This window comes from Saimiri boliviensis, chromosome 2, assembly GCF_048565385.1.
Source record: "Saimiri boliviensis isolate mSaiBol1 chromosome 2, mSaiBol1.pri, whole genome shotgun sequence".
Taxonomy (NCBI): Eukaryota; Metazoa; Chordata; class Mammalia; order Primates; family Cebidae; genus Saimiri; species Saimiri boliviensis.
The window spans coordinates 215,808,441-215,831,106 of NC_133450.1; the positions used below are offsets into that span (position 1 = coordinate 215,808,441).

General features: G+C 44.7%; 1 protein-coding gene across 7 annotated transcripts in view; it reads right to left on the reverse strand.

Moving 5' to 3' along the window:
• Positions 1-1,848: 1,848 nt before the first annotated feature.
• Positions 1,849-22,666, reverse strand: part of STRBP (spermatid perinuclear RNA binding protein) — a 172,644-nt gene continuing 151,826 nt past the window's right edge. For 4 of the 7 annotated variants that reach the window (XM_039474641.2, XM_039474643.2, XM_074395314.1 and 1 more), the window contains exons 17-18: positions 20,378-20,422; positions 1,849-15,388 (exon numbers count right to left, since the gene is read on the reverse strand). In XM_039474641.2, the coding sequence (XP_039330575.1) occupies positions 15,294-15,388; positions 20,378-20,422 (140 nt within the window). In that variant the 3' untranslated portion in view covers positions 1,849-15,293. Of the gene's footprint in view, positions 15,389-16,871; positions 17,842-20,377; positions 20,423-22,666 lie in introns of those variants that run through there. The other 3 variants (XR_012516672.1, XM_039474645.2, XM_039474644.2) reach the window with 3 other exon arrangements.

Below are 22,666 nucleotides of genomic sequence, written 5' to 3' on the forward strand. Positions count from 1 at the left end.
TGATTGCCAGGGCCTTGGTAATTCTCAGTGGGGAGGCGGTGGCTCAGACCAAATGGCAAGAGCTGTCAGCCGCAAAGTCTCTGCGCCTCTTCTGAAGAAAGTCCCAGGGGCAGGGGCTGAGTAGTAAGAGGAGTGAAGAAGAGCCACAGGCTCCCCGAATAAGCCCAGAACACGACTCCCAGGTCTGCGCTCACTGAACAGTTGTTGTGAAAACCAGAGCCTATGCAAAGGGAAGCTCAGCGGGTGACGTGGGCCCCTTGTGGCCTCGGAGAGCCACTTCACTGCTCAGAGACGTGCCAGACTCCTCTGACACTGGGATTTAAATGCTCTTCTAAGATTCATTTGGGGCGTGATGAAAGAACAGAGCTGGAGCAGACAGACATGAGGACTGGGGCTGCCCAGAAGAGGCACTGAGCCACTCCCAGAACAACAACAGACGTGCACGCTGAGTTCTCTGCCCTCCCCATTTGGTAAGATTTGGTAGGTGAAGATACATGGGCTCGGAGACGGCTGGGATGTCGACTCGTACTTCTGTCAGTCGCCAGCAGGGTGGCTGCTTAAAGATGAGCATGGGAAGCAGCAGGTGGGTATGAACTGGCATAGCACTGTACTGCAAGCAACACACACACATATTCAGGGTGCGAGGCCAGGCCATGCGCTTGGGCGCACATCCATCTCACTCAGCCTTCCTGAGTTGTTCTCCTCATCTGTGCAGTGGATCCAGTGCCTGGCTCACCAAGGCTGCTGAGCTCTCCACTCTTCTGTGTTCTTCTCCCTCCAATTGTCAGAACACCCCCGAGTTAAGTGATGTTATTCCCAGATTTGAAAACGAAGGTGAAAGGCCTGCCCTGACCACACTATTGAGGAGTTCTGTCTTTCCTACCACACACTTTTCACCTTCTCCTCCAGGGCCCAAGGGCAAGAAAAGCAATGTTCCCTCCCTTGCTCTCCCCAGTTCCACCTCAACGACCTGTCTCCCGTGCAGCTGAGCCCTGTGGCAATTGTAAACAAGAAAGCCTGGCTGTCCCTCAAGCTCAGAAAGGCAAGCCTGGGAATGAGGTTGGGAACAGCAGAGGGCTGGCCCAGCCAGCTCTTCAGTCAATTCTTGGTTGTAGATTCGGCCTGATGATACACAGGGAGAAGGCGGAGCCCTGTGTTATAAAGTGAGGCAAAAACAGCGTCATTGCCCACACAGCTCTCCACTTACCTGGAGGCGGCAGCAGCAGCAGCCCCTGGCCTGATTCCCTGCCGGACCACTTTCCTGGGCTGCCGGACCTTTGTCCTCATCTGTCCAAGTGGGCTGGCACTACACTGGTCTTGAGCTCTCAGTTACTAGGGAAGCTCAACTGCAGGGGACCAGGCAGCAGGAGGAAGAGCATCATCTTTGGGTTTCAATGGCTGCCGCCCTCTAGAAGTTCAACACCCTTGGGCAGGGCCCCTTAACCCTGAGGCTCTGTTCCTGGATCTGTATTGTCTGGGTGTTACCACCCCCGGAACAGGTGTGACGATGAAGAGCGAGGTCAGCACTCACTGAGTAGGACATAACTTACCACTCACTGTGCCAGGCTGCCAAGGTCATGTTTCATGTTGAGGAAACTTTTCACACCACAGAGAAACAGGATTTTAAGGACCACAACAGGATCAAGAATTAGGCCCTGGCCCCACCCAAATCACTGTCCACTGTCAGGAGCCATCCACCCCACTTCGAGCATCCTCAGCCCTTCATCCCTTTGCACTGAACTAGAGCCTTATTAAGGGCCAGGAAAAAGCCTGCACTTGAACCTTTCACCAAAGCTGGATCCTTCATTTTACCAGAGTGTGTCCTACAGAGAACAGTCCATTACTGTGTGTGACAGAAGCATTTGTTTTTATTTATCCAAATGGGGAAAATGCAACATGTCAGGGCATTACACACAAACTGCAGCAGCCAGACAAGAGGGTCAGTCTATGGCAGAGTCCAACATACTCAGTGCGAAGGAGCCACAGTGTGGGTGCTGCCTGCAGGACTCGTGGCAGCAGGGTCCCTTTGGATGAAGGCCAGGCATTTCTGGGCGAGGCACTGATGACCATCCACATGTGCAGGCTGCTGCTTCAGTCACGCTGAAGGTTTAAAGTTCAGTCCTACATGTAATAATTGCCTCAGAGGGGAAGAACAGTCCATGGTGGTCACGGTTTCCAGTGTTTTTAAACATGATACACAAAGTTATTGCCAAGGACTTTTGCACTGCAAATTATACTATTTACACTCGAGTATTCAGAAAAACACAGTAAATAGATACATGATAGATATTGTAGATTTCTAAAAACTAACTTGGTCTTCACTAGACCAGAGTGAGCTACAGCCAGGAGTCCAATGTCATGTGTGTAACCGTGCAGTAGGGAAAGGTTTTCTATCCACGACTCTGCTCAGCCGCCTCCTGCCTCCCCCAACCCTTGGGGCTAAGGAAGGGCTGGGCTGAGCAGGGCTACCTTATTCTTTAGCGTGAGGGCTTCAGGTCCAGACTGGCTGCACCTCCCACCTCCTTCCCAGACAGACTTCTCCTTGGAGCATGCAAGAAGCAAGTCCTACAGGCTCCACTCCTGCAGGACCACTACAAGGCAGGTAAGCCAGGACACAAAGGCATGGGGCTGTAGGGCTAATGGCATGATGAACCTGACCCTAGGCCAGCCCCTTCCCAGCACCCCCTGCCACAGCACCCGTGGAAACAGGCCCATCAACCTCACTGTTCTTGAAAGTACAACTGCCCTAATTTATGGTTACCTCAGGAAACCTTTTGAAGAAGTGGCTGGGACCAACCAGCCACTGAGAGAGACCAAAGGTTCAGCACAACAGGCCAGACAGATGGTCTAGGATGAAAGGCCTGCGTCCAAAGATGCTTTGTGGAAAAAGGATAAACACTGCTAAGGGCTAAAGTATACACTGTCTGCCCAAGGAAAGGACAGAAGCAGGGAGCTCCCATGTGGACCAGCTTTCATTTTGCCTCCATAAGCCCCGGTATGCTAGAAAGGGCATCCACCTGGAGGCTGGAGACAGCTTCCCAGAGAGCCAGAGCTACTCTTGATTCCTGGGAGAAGGAGAAAGCAAGGCCCTCTGGTCGGATGCCTACAATTTGGCTCCCCAGTGGAGTTTCTAAAAATGAGCCCTCTTCCCCAGAAAAGGTACTAAATAGTAGCAAAGCATCTCCCACAGCCATGGTAAGTCCCATCCCTGAGAACCTGCCATATTAAGTGAGCTAAGGGAAAAGCAGTGCTCAGTACTAAGAAATGGGGGTGCAGAGTGAACGGAACCTGACTGCAACGCTGGCCTGAGCATGAAAAGTGATTGGGATAGGGAGAGGGGTGCGTCTAACGGCAGCACCTCTGGCCTACTGTCAGGGAAGAGAAGAGGTATTTTTGCAACCAGGCCTTGCCTGGCTACTTCCAAATCATACCTCATGTACTGGCTGCCATCATTACCTTGGGGGTCAGGGCTGCAGCCTGAGGGAGCCAGTGAAGCGGTGTTTGCACACCAGAAGGCTTGGTAAGTGACATCACTGTGCCTTGGAAATGCGTGTATCTGGATTGAGTGTCTTGCCACTGACCCACCACACCAAAATCCCTAAAGTGTGGAAAACAGGAGCTACCCAGAACAGAGGAAAGAGACTGGAAACCTAAAACACAACTTGTAAATTACGGGTGGAAAAGGAACTTCTTACTGCCTCCCTAGCTATCTTCAACTCCTATTCTTGATCCGTATCCATGAACAATTAAAATAATCTGGCTTGCAAAAACAGCAGAAATATTTAGGTTAGAGTCAAGAAAACTTTCTGACCATCATGTTTCCCTAAGCACAGACGGCAAAGCACCTGTGCCCATAGGTGGGGGCAGGGCTGGCTCTGGCAAGGCTCTTGACTGTAAGTAACTCCACTGCCTGACAGACAAGAGCCTTCCTATGAAGCTGCAGCTACTGCCCATGACTGGCTGCCACATGGAAGGCCACACCTGGCACCGCAGCCAGGGACAGCTGCATTCTCTTTACCGGATGTCCATCTGTGCCAGGCTCCAGTTTGTTAACTTTCCCTTCCATAAACCCAGAAACTCCTCTAGAATATACAAGGGGTGCTCCTTAGACCTGAGTAGTTCCACACCTACCATCAGAGCCTGACAGCACTCTATGCTCATAAGAGGAGAACCACGCAGCAAAATCAGAGAGGCACTTCCATATGAGAGGGAGCCCGACAAGTCTAAAGACAGCAGCCACTCCTCCTTCTGTATCCCTCACCTGATTCTCGGAGATGATCAAAACACAACTTCATTGAGAGTAAGTAGCACCCAGTTCCTTAAGTTTTCAGTGGCTTCCTGCCTCTCCAGGGCCTTCCAGGCTGGTCAGAGCACAACACACCTCCCTCCTGCCTTTCCCCACACCTGGCCCGACTGTGCTAGGGCAGCACTGCGGTCCTCACCTCCTGACTCGGTCCCAGAGGTCCAGAAACAAGGTTGGGCCTGTGAAAGGGGGGTCACAGTGCAGAGATGCCAGCCCAGGCCTGCTCCTGCCTCGTCAGCATCATGGGACAGCTGTGAAGCAGGCCACCACCTACCAGCTCAGGCAGGTGGGACAAGGACCTTCCCTTCTCTGAGCTGCATTGATCACCTACCCCACGGGGCTGCTGCAGAGGCACTTGTATAATGGGCCCTGCTTCTCCAGCCCAACCCGCCCCTTGACCACGCCCACTGTGCTGCTGCCACCGCACAGCAACAGTAGCCACTCCCAGCTTTTGTTCGCGTCAAACTGGCAGCAACTCACGTCCCTGACACCTCTCCAATGCTCTGAATGAATGGAAGCTCCCTTTGACGTGCCTAGAAACCCCTCTGAGAGGAAAGACTGGAGAGCAGACAGCACTATAAACATCCGTGGGTTTTTTCATCACCCAGCTACACTGAGCATTCCTCAGTGCAGCCACCATGTCTGATTCATCTCTGTCTCCCTACACCTGACGTCAGGCCCAGCCCAGAACAGCCTACCCCCAGCAGTAGTTGTTTCACCCTCCCTTAGTAGCTGGCAGCCTCTGGAGAGGAGAGGCCAGCATCTCTGAGGCCTGCTGGCCAAGGGCCCAAGGGCCCAAGGGCACGTACAAAGGAAGCAATCTGTTCCATAAAGCGTTCCCACCATGTGACTTGATTCGGAAGCAAGGGGCAGCCTGTCCTTGCCCCTTTACCTTCATATGCTGAGGAGGCCCCAAGCCAAACTTTGGAGACAGAAATGTTTCATTTATCCTGCCCTTGTAAGTGATCTTTAGGATAGCAGGAGAGAAAAAGCCTGAAGAAGGAAGATTCTGTCAAGCTCTGTCAGGTCAAAATAAAGATGGGGCACTCAATGCCCCAGTATAAGCCAGTGGTCAGAAAATCTGCCCAACTCTCTGGGCCTCTCTTTCCCACTTCAGTACCAAAAGTACCTTGACCAAAAAGTCCAGACTAAGCTGAAAGTATAATGTATAACCACAGACACGGTCCTCCACAGCCAGTGACATTTCTAATCAGCATTTGTGATCACATTACCCTCGTGAGCATAACTGTCTGATGGCTCCTTACTGCCCAGAGAATCCAGTCCACCCTCCTGGCCCTTTACCAGCGGACCCCATGTGCCTGTGTAACTATGCAGAAGTTCTCGTTGTCAGACACAGTCTCACCCGCTGCCTGGTCCTGTTTCCCTTCCTGGAGAACGCTGCCTACTCCTCTTCTAGAAGACCCTGCTCCAGAGCTGCCTGCCTTCAGGGCTTTCCTGACTCACCTCAGCCCTTCTCTTGAAGACCCTATCACCTTGGACTTCCCTGAGCCCTGTTCTGTATTATGCTCTTTAGCCACCTGCTCTCCTCTTTCAGTGTCCCACGTGTCACTCAAAACCCAAGTTTCATATGGGCAGGAACTACATTGTCCGGTGCATTGAGCCAGTGCTCACACAGAAGAGATTCTCAGGAAGCCTCTGTGGGGAGGTGGATCATGATGACGCCAAAAGGCAAGTCATCTCTAAGGGATTGGCAAAATACAGCCAGCTTCGGCAAAATGCCTCTTTGCAGGGGTTGGCAAGCTGCGGCCCTGTGTACGTGGAAGTGAAGCTCTATCAGAACACAGCCATGCTATCTATTCACACACTGCCTCTGGCTGCTTTTGTGCTACAATGGCAGGGCTAAGCAGTTGCAGCAGAGACCACATGCTCCATAAAGCCTGAAATGCTTACTATCTGGCCCTTTACAGAAAGGACTTGCAGACACAAGTCCTTTATATTTAAATTCCCATATAGTTTCACCTTTCACCTCTTTAGAGGTGAGATTTGTGTGGCCTGCTGAGTAAGAGTCAAGGCTGCTTGCAGCTAAGAGACACCTGGCCCTGGAGTTCTGGCCACCCAAAGGCTGACTGGATCTGTGTCCATAGCTGCCACCTGAGCCACAGTCCCCAGCAGCACTGTAGAAAACAGGTGCAGGAACCCACACTGGCCTTCAGTTCTCCCCGTCCATTTCGAAGCAAAGGTGGCAACACTGGGACAGACACAAAACAAATCCTCCAATCATCTCACAATTTAATGGTCTTTTCCCTCCCTTAAAAAACTTTGGAAGGAATGTCCACACCTTCACACGGGCTGAAGACTGTGTTCCACAGGTGCTGAATCCAACAAGCTCCAACCCTTGCTTAGCTTACAAATGGATTAACTTTTTGCCAAGCAGAAGGCCTCAGCATAAACGACCACCCGGTACCTGTGACTCCTGGCTGGAGACCCCAGCCCAGTGGAAACTCGGGGAAAGGATGAAGATGCTGACAGGTTACAAGTCCCTCCCCACTCACTGACTGAACAGAGACGCTTGAGCTCTCCAGCACAATGGAGTGTGACCTACAAAGCCCCCATTTCCTAGCCAGGTGGAGATGGCCCTCGCTCCATTCCACCTCCTCTGTGCCCTGTCAGTATCTTCCTCTATTCCCCTGTGCTTCCCCATCCTGGTCAGAGACACCATTGTTCTCTCCATTGCCCACCGAGCAGTGGTCCAGGAGAAGTACCCCAGCAGGTCCCCCTCCCCCAGATGGGCACGGTTGCTCCTTCTCCCAGGGTTGAGGGCCATCATCTTCCTGTCCCTACCCAGTCTGGCCAAGGAACCCAGCCTGTGAGGAGATGCCATTCCTGCCTCACCATCCCTCTGCTGCTGCAATCCATCAGCCTCCCTCATGCCTCGCCTGGCTGATGGCAACAGCATCTTCCTCATCAGTACTCCTGACTCTAGTCCTTGGCTCTCCAGCTGTCCCTATCGGCCCTCCGAACTCTCATCATCATGGACGATGGTAATCACTCAAGGACATAGCACCCAGGGCCTTTCAAGAAATGGCTGCAGATTGTTGTGTCCCACCTGCCACTTCACTCTGCTAACCACTTCAGTTTCCACAGCAAGGCCCTTCATGCTCTCCAAGTGGGCACACTCTCTCTGTGCACACCAGGCCTCTCCTGACTCCCCTCCTGGGCATCCCCCGTCTGTCTCAATGGGAAGCCTGTAACTCTTGGTAAGTTACTCAATAAGCACTTCTGTTCTGAGGCCTGGCTCCTCTCCTGCACTCGGTGGGAGACCTGGGAATGGGCCTGCCAGCCTCCAGCCCAGGGCCAGTAAGGAGCATCCCAAGCAGGGAGGGGGAGACCCACTGAAGCCTTTCTCCCTGCACAGAGGAGGACTCTCATTCTGTCCAAATCCCCTAAGCATCTTTCTCCCTCTCCCTGTACTCTCCATGATTTCACTTTCTACTCAGTTGTCTAAGCTGCAAATTTTGACATTTTCTCCAACTGCTCCTTCTCCCCCAACACAGAGCCTGGTAAAAAGCAGTAGGTGACAGTGAATGTTTTCTCAATAAATCTATGTGCCCAAGAAGGGAGACATGGTCTTGGCAGTGCCACCGACAACATCAGAGTTCATCCAAACTGACATTCCACAGAAGAAATTCCTCTTCGCCATCCACACAACTGGCTTCTTGCTTGAACATGCCCGTAACAGGGAGCTCCCATCACACCTCAGCTGCTCTCCCACGGCCACTTCCTCTGTCATTGCAGGAGGTGTATTTTGGCTCAAATTGCCCAATTGGCATCCCATAATTGTCTTTTACTCTTTGGAACCACATACAACAAATATAATCTCTTAAAAATACCTGACGGGAGTGCCCGTGTTCTCTCCAGGTGTCCTCTTCACCAGCCTCAACCTTCTGGTCCATCTCATTTCAAGGTGCTTTCAGCTTTCCTGAGTTCCCCAGGTGACCACTTCCACAGGTTTTTAACCTCCCAGATGATGCCTATCATATTCATTTAACATAGCCTCTGCAGGAATGAAGGATTTTAGAAAGCTGAGCAGCTTCCAAGACCACCTACATGACAGAAGCATCCTAGGAGATCCCAACACCAGCTTGCCCTGGAAAATGTGCTGCTGTGACGGTGACCCCGTGGGTTAGAGCCCATGTTTGAAGGCCGAGCCAGGAATGGAGGATGGGCAAAACCAAAACGTGGATGAGGCTGAACATAAAACACACACTCCAGCAGCACATCCCCCATCATCCTTCTGACCCCTGAGGAGCTCTCCAAACGGCAATCACTGAATTTGCACTTTATTATAGGGTTCGATTTCAGTATAAAATGATCATCTGTGGAAATTGACCACAACTGTTTCGCTGGCAAAAAAATACAAAACAAAACAAAACAAAAAAACAGGCTGCCTGTCCTAGGGCTGACCGGTTGGTCACCTTACCCAGGAGCACATAACAAAGGAACCAGAAGAAGAATGAGCCCAGAAAATCTGGATTTTGGAGGGCTGAGGAAGGATCAGGGAGATGTGAGTTGGTTTTTGCTTGTTTTGTTTCAAGGCACACAGGGGATAGCCCAGAATCCTGGAGGAAAGGTGAGCAGAACACATCACAGAGAGGAGAAGCCACTGCTGCCACCTGGGCTTGGAAGAGAGAGCAGACATTGGCTGGCACTAGCGACACAAACCACCTGCACAGAGCACAGCCTCAGCCTGCCTGAGCGCTGCCACTTACAGTGCTATAATTTGGGGCAAGTCACTTTAAGCATCTATTTCCTAATCTGTAAAAGGAGAAAATTTCTAATTCTACGGTTGTGGTGAAATTCAAAACTAATTCCTCAGAAAGGGCTACTGTTAACTCTAAAAACAGTCTAAGAAATGTTATTTCTTCTGGTGGTTAAAAACTAATTAGGAGCCACAATGTTTTGCCACAAACCAGCAGGGTGGTTTGGAAAGATCTCTGGGCTCCAGTCTCCCTGTCTGCAGAGTTGGAAAAACAGTCTATGCACCGCTGCTTCTCCAAGACCCACCAGTAAAGCAAGCCATGAAATGACAAGCGGGAAAGGACCTAAGAAAGTGCTGTGTTCTATGAATGCCAGGCGTTCATTCTCCCCGACACAGTCATGCTCTAGAACACAACCACCTCAGTTTTCAAAGGTTCCTTTCTCCCACTGCCTTCCAGGATTACAGGAGGGTGCACAGAAATATTGCCAACTGCCAAGAAAGAAGATGACCTGGGATGGGTGAGGAATACCTTTCCCTAAAAGGATCCTGTAGCCATCCCCACACCACCTCCCCACACCCCCACCCACACCTAAGCAGAGACCCACTTATCATTCATTAGCCAAGGAGATGGTAAAGTGGTTTACAGCAGCAGAATTTTCAGACAAGTTCAGCAGAGTGGTTCACAGGCAGCAATTAGAGACTCCAAAGCCATCCAAGCAGGGCTTACCGTACACAGGTCCAACTTCAAGGGAAGACAATGAACTTCAGGCTGTCAGCCTGCCCTGAGGCCTAATCCAAGGACTCATGGCCATGACAGCCGACCTCTGCAGTCTGCCACTGCCCCGTCTCTGCTGAGTACTTGGCCAGGGACACCTTCTTGCACTTACACCCCAAGCCTGGGCTGCTGCCCCTCTGTGCGCCTCTTCCTCGTACCCAAGTGAGCCAAAGCCTCAGCTGCCTGCCTTCAGAGTCTGGCTTAAGTCGTTGAAGACATCCTCATGACCTAGCTCAGGCCAGGCACAGACAAACACTCAGAAAAGATAAGCTAAGTGAAAAAACATAACCTCAGGATTTCACTGAAATTCAAAGAGAAAAATAAACTTTAAATAAAAATGCTTCCTCTGTTTATACAGATGCAACGCAGTTGTTCAGTCTATCTTTCCAATACATTAAATACTTCTTCACAATCAGTTTAAATGAAAATGTCCCTTTTTTAGGCCGGGTTATCTGATTGGAGTCATCTCAATTCAGATGGCTTGGCTTCCAGCAGAGCCCATCCTGTCAGCCCCAGCCTTTTAATCCATAGCATGATGGAACAGAAAAAGGCTTTAGAACAGAGCTAGGTTCCATTAATGTTTCTAGCACTTAACTTGGAGCATCAGTTTCTTTGGTAAAATAGGGATACTACTACTTCCAAGAAAGTAGTTGGAGAATTCAGAAGGATGTCCAAGTGCCTGGCAAATAAGATGCAAACACCGCTCTCTCTCCTTCCCCTTCCCTTCCTGCTGCTTCAATCTACTGCTGCCCCAAATGACCTAACTGAAGGCTACTATTCACCTCATTACTTGGCACATTTAGCTGACACTTGAAAGGAGAGACCTTTTGTCCAGTGCTGAAACTGCCTGGGCAAACGGCAGCTATCTTCACTCTGCCCACCAGGAGGATGGTACAGTTCATTTGAAGAAATGACAAAGTTCTGCCAAGACAGACCAAGACACTCCTCAGAATGAGTAATTAGAATGTTAACAACTGACCCATCAAAGCAAAGAAAAACAAGTCCTCCCTCAATGCTGGCTGAATGAGGCAAAGATTGCACCAAACAGCCTCCTGTGGGAAGAACGCACTAACTTTTGCCAGGGCATTAGCTATACAAATATTTCTTAGATTTAAGAAAAACGTCTTGACTACAATGCAAATCTTCTTTGCCTCCTTAAAGGTAACACTCAGTCCTTGACCACACACAGTTTGATAAGCTTAGAGCATCTGAGGGCTCAATCTATGTTCCCCACTTAGCTCACCTCTTACCAACAGCCAAGGGTGCATCTGCCCACCTGCAGAGGCTCCTGATCTTTGTAGACACACAAAGTAATGGAAGATGTACACTCTCTATTTAATGCAACAGCATCAGTTTCATCGTGTACCCATTTTCCTCTTATCCAAAAGCAACTTCCTAACTGTGTCCAGATAGGTGGATAAGTAAATGGACAAAGACAAAGATGAATAGATGGACAGACATGTTTTCTCTAAGATTAATAGGCAGAAGGGAGGCCTCATATGGTGACGAATGTAGATATTTTTCCCCTGAAAGTATCAAAGCAAACTAGAAGGGACAAGCTGTAGGAGTGCTTTTCAGAGAAGCATCCTAGTCGACAGTCTTTTAAGCACACCAATCAGTGTCCTCCTTTCCTTTCTGTGCTTTGTAGGAACTTGCTTTCTAACTACGAAACACTGTTAAGTCCCCAAGGTTAGATTCCGGAGACAGCTGTAACAAAACGCCTTTCTTTAAAATTACTGCACTGGGTGGACACTTGGACTCAGCAGGTGAATACTCTATGATCAGCCCTTGCACCCTTTAATCCCCCACAAAAAAACAAGTATTTACAAACCCTTGGCAGCAGTTTGGCTGGTAATTTAACGACTGTAACAGACACATGAGCAATTTCCTTAAGCTTGGATCTGCAACAGCCTCACCACACTAGCTCTCCCCAGGTCTTTGGGGGCTGTTTTTTGTCTAACCCCTAGATACCTGGAGTTCTCTCCCAAAGCCTGGTAGCAGCCAACACCTATCAGCACTAAGGAACCGACACAGCTCCACCCTGAGCCGACTGCACCTGCCTCTCAAACACCTGTCGGCACAGCCTTGCCCTCTCCACATTCATCCGCACCTCGGCCCACCACGGTAAGAACAGTCGACATTTACTGAGTACTCACTATGCACCAGGTACTGTTCAAAACACTTTATGTGTATTAACTCATCTAATTCCTGAGCCCCATGGGAATGTGCTGGAGAGAGAGAAATTCTTTGGCCCAGATTTCCACATGGTTTCTAGTCTCTATTTCTAGCTGTGCTGTAAAGCTTACATAACCTAATTTGCATTATAGTACTATTTTTAAAAACCTCCAAAGATTGCTGCTTCAAAGCATCAATGGAATCTGTTAGCTCCTACCTAAAATGATAATGTGGGAAAGGATATCTATTCTTACAACCAACTTAACTAGAATTCTTGACTTAAAACAGTCTTTCAGGAAGATGCTATTAACAAAGGAAGGGACTCATTCTTATATAAATACTAGCTCAGTGCTCTGTAAATAAGGGCTAGAGAGAAACACATCAACATTGAAACCCACCTCAGCAGTAGTTTCTGGCTCTGCAGTTGTTATTCATTTACCACCCATCCCCTTTCCAGAACTCCTAATAACACTGAGAAGTCTGTGGTCACTAGACAGCGTGGCATCAGACTGCAGAGAGTATGAGTTTGAAAACACACAACATTTCTCATTCTGGATGGTTCAGAGAGAGCCCCCACCCTCTCTCAGGAGGCACCGGCATAAGTTGAATGGGAATTAGGGGAAGACCATTCACAGAGCAGGTTGTTTTCAGCTTTAACTGCTATTAATGTCCCTGGTGTATAGGGCTCTAGAAATCTAATTGCTGGGTGGAGGCAGCGCAGGCAGCGGGGATCTCCTTAGTTCTTTCCCCTAAGTCACCACTGAAGATTTTCCTCCAGTTATTAATGAAATCTTTAAGAAACAGGGAAATAAGAGTGACACCTTCCTCATTTGTCATTAAAAAAATGTACTCAGTGTTTAACCACTTGGTCTGTTGCTATACTATAAAAACTACTTGAAAAGGACCGGAGTATTTGTTATTCATTTCATTACATTCACTTACTGGACAGAGGTCCATGAACATAAACCAGAGTAGGTTTCAGGCTCTCAAAACTGCCAGGGAAATATTTTAAATGAGTGAATTTCCAAGTCACACCTATTTTGATGATATCAGAGGGCCTACATTATTAAATAGTTTATAATTAAACTAATAACTAAGCTAATATTCTTTTTTGCCACAGTTAACAAAATATTTATTTCTCAAAGTAGGATATTTGTAATAGGCCCAATTCCAACAACAAGGAGACTCTCCGAATTAAAATGCTTCCACTGGTCACAGCCTCTGTTCACTCGTACCCAGAAGAGGACCTGGCACCTGATAGGCACCGGGCTGTTTCAGCAGGACTGGATTGTACTCAGTACTAGTCAGCTATGCCTCGTACAACCTTGTAAAGATGCCAAAGCCACATTCAATGTACATACAGATTCTGCATGGAAAAAACAAGAGTTGTTCCAGCAACTTTAAAGTGAGTAATCAAAAGAAACTGCTACTTAGAAACAAATAGGAAACATGAAATTCATTTTAATCTACATATATCATATACAGCCTTAGCACAGAACATCTAACACAATTAAAATGCATTTATGGGACATACCTAAATGAAGCAAATCTTTATTAAAATACCTGGCCTAACCCTCACATCTTTACATGAATGAACTCCATGATGGCTGAATAAGGTGGGAAATAAATAATCTACTACCTAACTTGGAAAAGACAGATGGATTGCTTTGTCTATTTGGTCTCTGTAGACTCGATATTCACCACCCCAAATCTTGCTAAAGATGGTTCTGCAAATAATTAGCTTAACCCAGTCAATTACGTACTTTTCCATAGTTACCATAATATTTTGTTTTTTGTTTTTTTCATTTTCTATTGCTTTTTTTTTATGGCTTCTTGCTGTTGTTGTATTAGGGCATACAACACAGATCAGAGACTTTCATTTCTCAGAGACGTTTCTCTCCTTGAGAAATTGGCACTTTGATCCTCAGCCTGTCTAACAGCTCACACATACTGAGCCTACCAGCACTGTTACCAACCTTGCTGCTTAGGAAATTCCACTGCTTTGGCCAAAAGAGTGCCCTGTCATTAAAATCTTCTTAGAGGAACTGTTCCTGTCACTGAATTCTTATATCTAAACAGGTATGTGTGTGTAATTTACATACATGTTATTCCCTAAGTTTCTACACACACACACACACACACACACACACACACAAAACACACACTCTCTCACTCTCTCTCTCTCTCATTCAGTGTAAGTGAAATGTCTCTGTTGAATAAAAGTAGTTACAAGGGTACTAAAACAAATGTTGAAAAATAACTACTTTACCTTTAGACCATACAATTTTTAAAGGTAATGTGATGACATATGACCTAAGAGATCAAATACATCATATATGATTGTCATATATGCATGTTGTGTTAATTATTTTTCTCTTTAATCAGAAAATAAAAGAGCTTACCTTTGTATACTGAGATCACAGCTTACAGTCACTATATCTCAGCCTATTTTATACAAGTGATATGGCTACGAAGGTCCGAGGAGAACGAGAATAAAGTGAGATAAACGTGCTGAAAACTGCTTAAAAGTATTAACCTGAAATACACAGAGGGTCCAACACCAGTTTTAAAAATACATTAACGAGGTATTCCCAGCTCTTCAATTAATTACGGTGGCTGATTCATGATTTTCAAACATTCACCCAAAATTTTAAAAAAGAAAAGAAAATGCCAATACCAGCAAAATCTATCGTGGTTGGTTCCCCAGGCTAACCATTTGAGAGAGACTACAAACACTCAGGAACTACGTAAACTCAGCTCCTCGCTTCACCACCCATGCACTTCACCTAGTCAGCATGAGGTATGTTGGAAATCTACTGGACCAATTACCTTGCACAAGAGATGGGGTACTCCTGCTGCCTGAAGAAACACAGGCTGCAGGCCACATCCCTGGCTAGGCGCCAGTCCCCATGCAGAGGATATGGCTTCAAGGAGGACCCCTATCTCTGAGAAGTTACAATAGTGCTAACTGACGCAGTCAGGAATGTAACTATTTATGTGCTAAAAAGTGTAAAAACTGTCAGAACATAGCACAGCTCACACACTAATTCTAAGCTCTACATTGATCTGTAAACTCCCTGACAAGAAACTATGCTACAAGGGGTTAAGTACAGATATTGCTAGGTTTCTAAAGGAAAAGTTTTAAAACAGACACCGTGGCTTTGAACAAAGTATTGCTCTTCTTTAAAATGATCAGTCATTGCTTTCAAAAAGAAGGTGTCAGAGTGGTGTATCTGAAAGCTGGATAGCCTCAGGGTGTCACATTACTCTTAAGACCAAGACACAGAAATTGCCATTTCAAGCCAGACAACCTGATGGTTCTAGAAGTCAGAGAAGAAATCTTGAGGGCCCAAGTGAATAATAAATGGTGCGACGCTCAGAGGCTGGCAATAGGGGCTGTCAATGAAAAAACCACCTACAGTGGAGAAAAGAGCAGAGAAGCAAAACTTTATGTTAATTTCAGGCAAATTCGTGAAGCCAAGAGCTTCATTTATATTTCTCTGCTCTTTCAGCTGTAAGTGGAATTTTCATTACAAAATGAAAGGGTGGGAAGGGCAACAGGTGGGGGGGGACACTTAATTCATTACAGAATTTAAACAGTTGAACTTGCATGGTTACCACTTCTAACAAAGGACTGACAGCTCGATTATTTTAGGTAAAGCAGAGAAATGTAAAAGTTTGCAGCAACTGGGCAGGTTTACAACATGGTTAGTAACTTCCAACAAACAACAAAATTTAAAAAAAAAAGACTTGGTAGAAACCATTTGAAATGACTGCCATCATGTTGGAAAACAGCACAGCTCCCTTTTCACCATTACAGAGGGCATGAGTTATGAAGCAGAGTCAGCTACTTCAAAAGAATTTTCTAATGAGAAATCTCTAGAGAGATTCCAACTTGGAATCCAAATTTGATGACCAATTTCAAATAACAATACAGCTGCAGCTGCCAATTAATAGTATTCCAAAGACAATGAAGACTACTGTAAATATTTAATTAATAAAAACTGGACACTACAGCCATGCTTTTTCTTCTCAGTGATGGCTCTGTTTCATCCATAGGTCAGCAAAACGCATCAATGAAACATGAAAACTCCCAGCTGAAATGGGCCCTCTTGTTTATGTCTAGCCACTAATGCACAGGATGAGAATGATAAGTTACAGCTATTTCCAGCAAGTGATGAGGTTTTATTAAAGTATCACCCACCACTAATAAAGACAAAAGACCAAGGACAAGAAACAAACTATGTATCTGAGCAGTGACACTAACATGTGTTGTATATTGCCTGTTTCACCTTTGTTTAGTGGTCCCAAAGAAATTTGGTACACAAATTTGCCGTATTTTGTGAAACCCATTCTCATGGATGGGTCCTGTCCAGTTAGTTCCCAAAAGCAGAATTTAATAGGGAAAAGGAAAGTGAATTCATACTAAAAACAGACATTTTAAAGACATGGTGCCTATAATATTGATAAGGGAGCACACTGTTGCTCCTTCATGGGGGTGAGTACCTTAATGAAACCATTTACCTTCTAGTAACATCATTGGCTTTCCAAACAAGGTGAGAATGCAAGTGGAGGACTTCGGTCTGCACCCTTTACAGAACAGCACAATGTTACTGACTGATCCATTTCCACCAGCATAATCAGGTGTCTTAAAAATAAATGCTGACCCATGGCTGAAACCTGTCACTTTTCACAGCAGCACTCAACAAGAACTGGGACAATTGAAGAGCAAGTTTTTATGGGGACCCTGTTGCTGCTTTAGATTCTGATGTAATTGAAGAGGAAAGGAGACCCTTCAATGAATCCCAGCAAAATTGCTAATCTTCTATCTGCATGAAAAAAGCCAGGGAGTGAACACAATATCTTACAGAGTGAAGAAGGCCACAAGAACAAGAGAGGGTGATTGATTGAGTAATTTATTATTTTTTTTAAAACTTGGAAATTCATAAACTAAAATAATCACATTCTCCTTCCCCATCTCTGGGTAGTGCCATCATTTGAATAAGCAATGCTCAAATAACAGAATAGAACCCTTATCATGGGGATGCCCTTGTACAACAGGAGTACAGAGGGCTTACAGAGTAAGTAGACTGGCTCAAACTAACCATCACCTTTGCTTTGTTTTAGCAGTTTGCTTACGAGTGAATGGGCTTCTAGGGCTAAGTTATTAGTTTTCAATTCCTTTTAATTTGATACCAAAACATATAAAAAATAATAAGCTAAAACAATATTCAAACCCATATTTTATTGGCTTTATTACACACTTCAATATTTACAAAGTTAAAGTTTAACTGAAAAGTCTCTATTGTATTAAAAAAAATAACTACAGCCCAAATTAAAGTGCCCTGGGGCAAATACATATCAATCAACTAAGAATCAGTGACTGCATCAGGAACCAGGCAGTACTCTGTGTTACAACAAAGCAGTTTATTTGTGATCAGTGTTTGAGACTCTATACATCCTTCACAAATTTAATTTTACATAATCTGATACGTCTCTTAAAACTTAAACTTTGAACTGCTAGACTTTTATTTCCCTATAACAGAAGGGCTGGTATAAGTTATTTTCCATAAATGAGGTACCGTTTTCACAGAACTGGTTTCATTTTTTTTTTTTTCAAGTTTTAGAGAACTAAATTTGCATTTGTTAAAATCAAAAAGTAGGAAAGATGTTCTTTACAAATAATTTTGATCAAGTATGTGTTCAAAGAAAGCAGGATAAAAAGGCTTTTTCTCTAACATTCTGTATTGTACGGTATTGTTGTTCAATAGGAATTAGCTTCTGTCATTTGCTAAAAGAATGAGTAGTGGGGAACAGGATATGTTGGAAATTTCATAACGGGCAACAGAACCATTCTCTTGGGTAAACCTACAGAGGAAAGAAACGGAGAGGACTCCAAATAAGTTTAATACTCGAATAAAAATTTCAGATAAAAAAAAATCTTACAGTAATTATCATTAACCTTTTCCAGATTAGTCAGTCAACATTATGCCAGTTTGCAAGAGGCCTGCAAATTGCTCACAGATGTATTTTGAAATTGCTCTTAATATTCTGATAAATAATATTTTTCACTCAAAATCAGATGGCTACATCTAGGAAGCAATTTCATTGAGTGAGCTGCCATGAATTCTAAAAATCAAAAGCAATGCTGTTGACTAATATTCTAAATTAACTGTAGAAATCTATATTAGTTCTCAATTTGGCATATCACATATTACAAGAGAAACAGGAGTTACCAAGATTGAAAGCACAGTTTTCTGTGCAGACCTCAGCTCCAACTGGAGCCATGACCAGGTGTTTTAACTTCTTAATGGCTATTGCCAATATTGGCGTGGCAAATCTGGAAAGATTAATCACTTTCTGAATTTGTAATTAATACGTTCTTGTGGCCTCACAAACTTCTGCATACTCAAACATGATTTGAAATCTGCTTCTATTAACTATTCTAGTATTTAACCTATGGAGAAATCACAAAGCAGCAACAGCAGGTATTCAAGAGCACCAGATGATCAGAGGGAAAATTACCCCACATGCAACAGCTTTACAAAGGCCAAAAGACATATTTACCTTACAGCCAAAATAAAGCATTGTTTTAGTAGGTTTGCATCACAGTAACATTTAAAAACCAAATCTTTTATGTGAAAAATGGGGGCATCAAATTTCACCAGCTTTGGAAGTCAGTTATATGGCACATGGAAGAGAGGAGCTTTCTTATGTGGGAGCTCAGAGACCACAAGGGTGAAAGTATAATGTTAAAGAAGGAAAGGGAGGAACAAGAGAGGAAAAAAAAGACCAAGGAAAAACATGAATGTTATTTAGAATCTAGATATAAAAGTGTTTTAAAAGGAAAATCAAGCTCTAGCAAACCTTTACTGAAGAATCTGAAACTCAGTGTATGTCTAAAGAAAGAGAGACTTAAAAACCTGCCCCAGGTGGCAGACTTTGGCACTTACATAAGACGTAGTACAGTGAGTCTAGTGAGCCAAAATGTATTTGGACAAACTGACCAGACCTAAGTCACAGAAAGGATGAGGTGGTCAAGATACCCAGAAGTCAGCTGAATAGTTAAAAGCAAATGGCCGAACCCAAAGGAACTAGAGAGTTTGAATAAAAAAGGAAATCTGGGCAAGCTTATTATTGCATTAGTCACCAATTCCTAGTTACCCCATATGGCTCCTGCTCAAAATATGGGGAAGCCTTGACCACACCTGAATGTGCCAGAGGACGTAAATGATATAGCTCCAGGCTCTGCACTTTGCTTAAAATAAAATCTGCTCCAAATGTTTGACCCTTGTAGCTTCCGATCTTTCTAGGATATAAACTATTTTAATGGGCAAAGTGGTGAAACTATTCACTTTCTACTTATGTCCACAGTTACGAAATCAGAGGCAGCTTCAGTTTAGCAGTGTTTTAGGAACACAATTTTTATCCAAACAAAAATGGCAAAGCAGATGTGTGAAGAGAAAAAGCACAACGTGAAGGCAGAGGACTTATGTAGAGGACTAATGCCAAAACTGGCAATAGAGGAAGGGCCTTTCCTTTCTGTGTGCATGCACACCCAGCCTAGGGCATGCTGACACACACACTCTTGCACACACACTCTCTCATGCTCTCTTCTTTCAAAGACACATCCTGCAGATGGCTGATTCTGTAACATGTAGCACCTGAGTAGAAAAAATGTCTAAGAGCATATCACTGACTCCAAACCTATTGCCTCCATTGCCACATAAACCTCATTCAAAAGTTATCCAAAGGGCCACTGGGATTCATTTATGCATTTGCTTTTATTTTTTATTTTAGAGGGGAGAAGAGAAACACATACAATATTCTAATATGTACTACAGACTTCCTTCAGTGAGCACTTAAGTAAGACTGCGCTGGTGAAACCCTCTATCACTTCCTCTGTAGGACCAATGATACCCATTTACTTCAACCCAGAAGCAAAGTTATGGAAAAGAATGAAGGTACAAATTTGAAGTGAGCAGTTCCTACTCTTGACTTAAATTACCCACAATTCACATGGTTCCAAACCAGAAACTTAAGTGTAGTGTTATAACTGGTAAGAAGCCAAGCTAGCAACTGGGTATGGCCCTTCAGTAGCCTTTGAATGGAGTGTCAGTTGGCTGTAAGAAGAACTACTTAAAATATTTAATTTCAATATGGTCAGAAACAGGCAATTAGAACAAGCAGTCCTTCAATCAGGCAAAGCAGAGAGAAGAGCAACTCCAACCAAACCAAGAACCACAAGGTTGTGGCATTTTCAAAGAGAATTTAAGTTGGGTCACTAGAATGAATTAAGTCTGAGATCCTCCGATTCATTTACAAAAACCCTATATACAAACTGTGCTTTGGATTGCTGTGACAGAGTCGCTAAGAGGAGATATCAGTAAGATGATGTACATACCATAGGCAGGGGCAGCTGTGCTGTAACCATATGGTGTTCCATAGCCTAGTGCAAAGAAGAAGAAGGCAGATCAGTCCAAGACCCAGGGCAATCATCACTGGCCCAATTCACAAGCACCACTTGCTCAGCATCCTGGGCCCTGAGGACTTCTTCTAGGTGCTGGATGAATGAGAACCACTGACAGAGTAGTGGTCCTAGTCTAGCCACTCACTGTGTGCCTACTTAAGATGTGGAAGCTCCTAACCAGGGCCTACAAGGCTCTCCTAGATATACCAGACTATTCTACATCTCTTTCTCACTGCACTTACCCACCCTCTATTATAACTATCAATTCCTTGTCTGTGTTTCCCACTAGAGTGGCAGAGACCTGGTCAACCTTGTCCATTGTTGCAACATCTGAACCTAGCAGAATGCATGAAATAAAATAGCCACTCACTAAATATTATTTGTTGAAGAAAAGAATGTTTAAAACCACTCCAGCTACCAATTTCTCAAAGTTGGCAAACAGAACTTTCCAAGTCTCGTTAGAAAGTAGTGACAGAGCAGGCTGAGGTCTCAATGGCCATTAAAAAGGGCACATGAGTCAGGTTGTGAGCCCAAGAGCAAGGTCTATGACTTGCTGATATTTCAATTTCCAGCCCAAGTACAGGGTGTCTCTGAAAATGCTTCTCGTGCCTATAAAAAAGGCTCATATTATTAAGTAAAAGCTAGCACAAAGAAGTTTTTATATCACATTAGTTTGGGCACTAATGTCTGATATGTCCTTAGATCCTTAATTTGAGTCACCATTTTCTTGTCTGTGAAGCTGGAAACCACCCAAGCTACTTTATAATGTCACTGTAGGGATTAGAAATATTATCTATGTTAACAGAAGCTGCAATCTTTACTTTCAGTAAAACAGCTTAGAAATAGGTAATATGTATATAAAAATCACTTGGGGCCAGGTGTGGTGGCTCATGCCGGTAATCCCAGCAATTTGGGAGGCTGTGGCGGGAGGACTGCTTGAGCCCAGGAGTTAAGAGACCAGCCTGGGCAATATAGTGAGACCCCATCTCTACCCCAAAAAAAAAAAAAAAAAATTTAGCTGGGCATGGTGATGGTGCATGCCTGTAGTCCCAGCTACTTAGGAGGCTGAGGTGGGAGGATCACTTGAGCCCAGGAGGTGGAGGCTGCAGTGAGCCATGATCACACCACATACTCCAGGCTGGGCAATAGAGAGACCACATCACGTCTCAATAATAATAATAATCACTTTTCATTTATAAATGAAAAAAAAATTTTAAGTAGAAAAAGAGCACAAAATCGCCATGGTAACTTTACACAGTACCCAAAACGAATGGAGCTTTTTCACATGACAACTCCATTTTTTGTAACCATTTCTGCTGTTCAGAATGATTTTGTTCCCTCCTTCGCTAGATGACCAACTGCAACTCACCCTTGAGAATAGGATCAAATACCACCTCCTCTAGGAAGTCTCCCAGGCTTGCTGTTCTCTCTTTTGCCCAAACCATATTACACTTGCATCCTATTGCATTGTGTTTATTCAATTATCTGGTCCTACCCCAAGTAGGGGCAGAGGCTACGTCTTCTTTGAATGCCCAGTTTTAAATCTCCTGTTTGAGACACTGCATTCAAATGTAAGCTGAAGAAGTAAACTGTTTCTAGGAACCAACTGAAACAGTTCTGAGGGATGAAAAATTTTTACTTTTTAATCTATAGTTAAGTCATATAACTCAGTCTGAGTGCTCACTAAGTCATATTCAAGAGGATACAATGTAGCTGAAATAAGCAGTAAGAATAGGAGATAGATCAGGGGCCAATAAATTAATGCTTTAAAAAGGGTAGCTATAAAATTTATTCCAGAAAACAGAAGCTGTTTGCCTAAGGCTGAAGTTCTAGGGATTATACCAAAACCACCTTAGGAGAAATGCGACTATAAGGTATTAACCAGGTCATAAATCAGGCCATTTGAGTTCTAATTCTGACTTCACCTTTTAGTAGCAAGTAATCTATAAATCGCACCTGTTATTTAACCTCTCTAAGCTTCAGCATCTATGTACAGTAACTGAGTTGCCAGGGGAATTTAATTAAATAATACATGTAAATATACTGACAATAGTCCCTGCTACACAGAATGTACTCTGCAAATGGTATATAACCTATTTATAATCTGAAAGGACCTAATCTGAATCTTCTTAGGCCATAAAATAACTTCATTTTTAATGGCTTCAGGAGATAGGCCTTTCAGAGAGGTCAATGCAATGACACAAGAGAGGAGTCACTATAGAG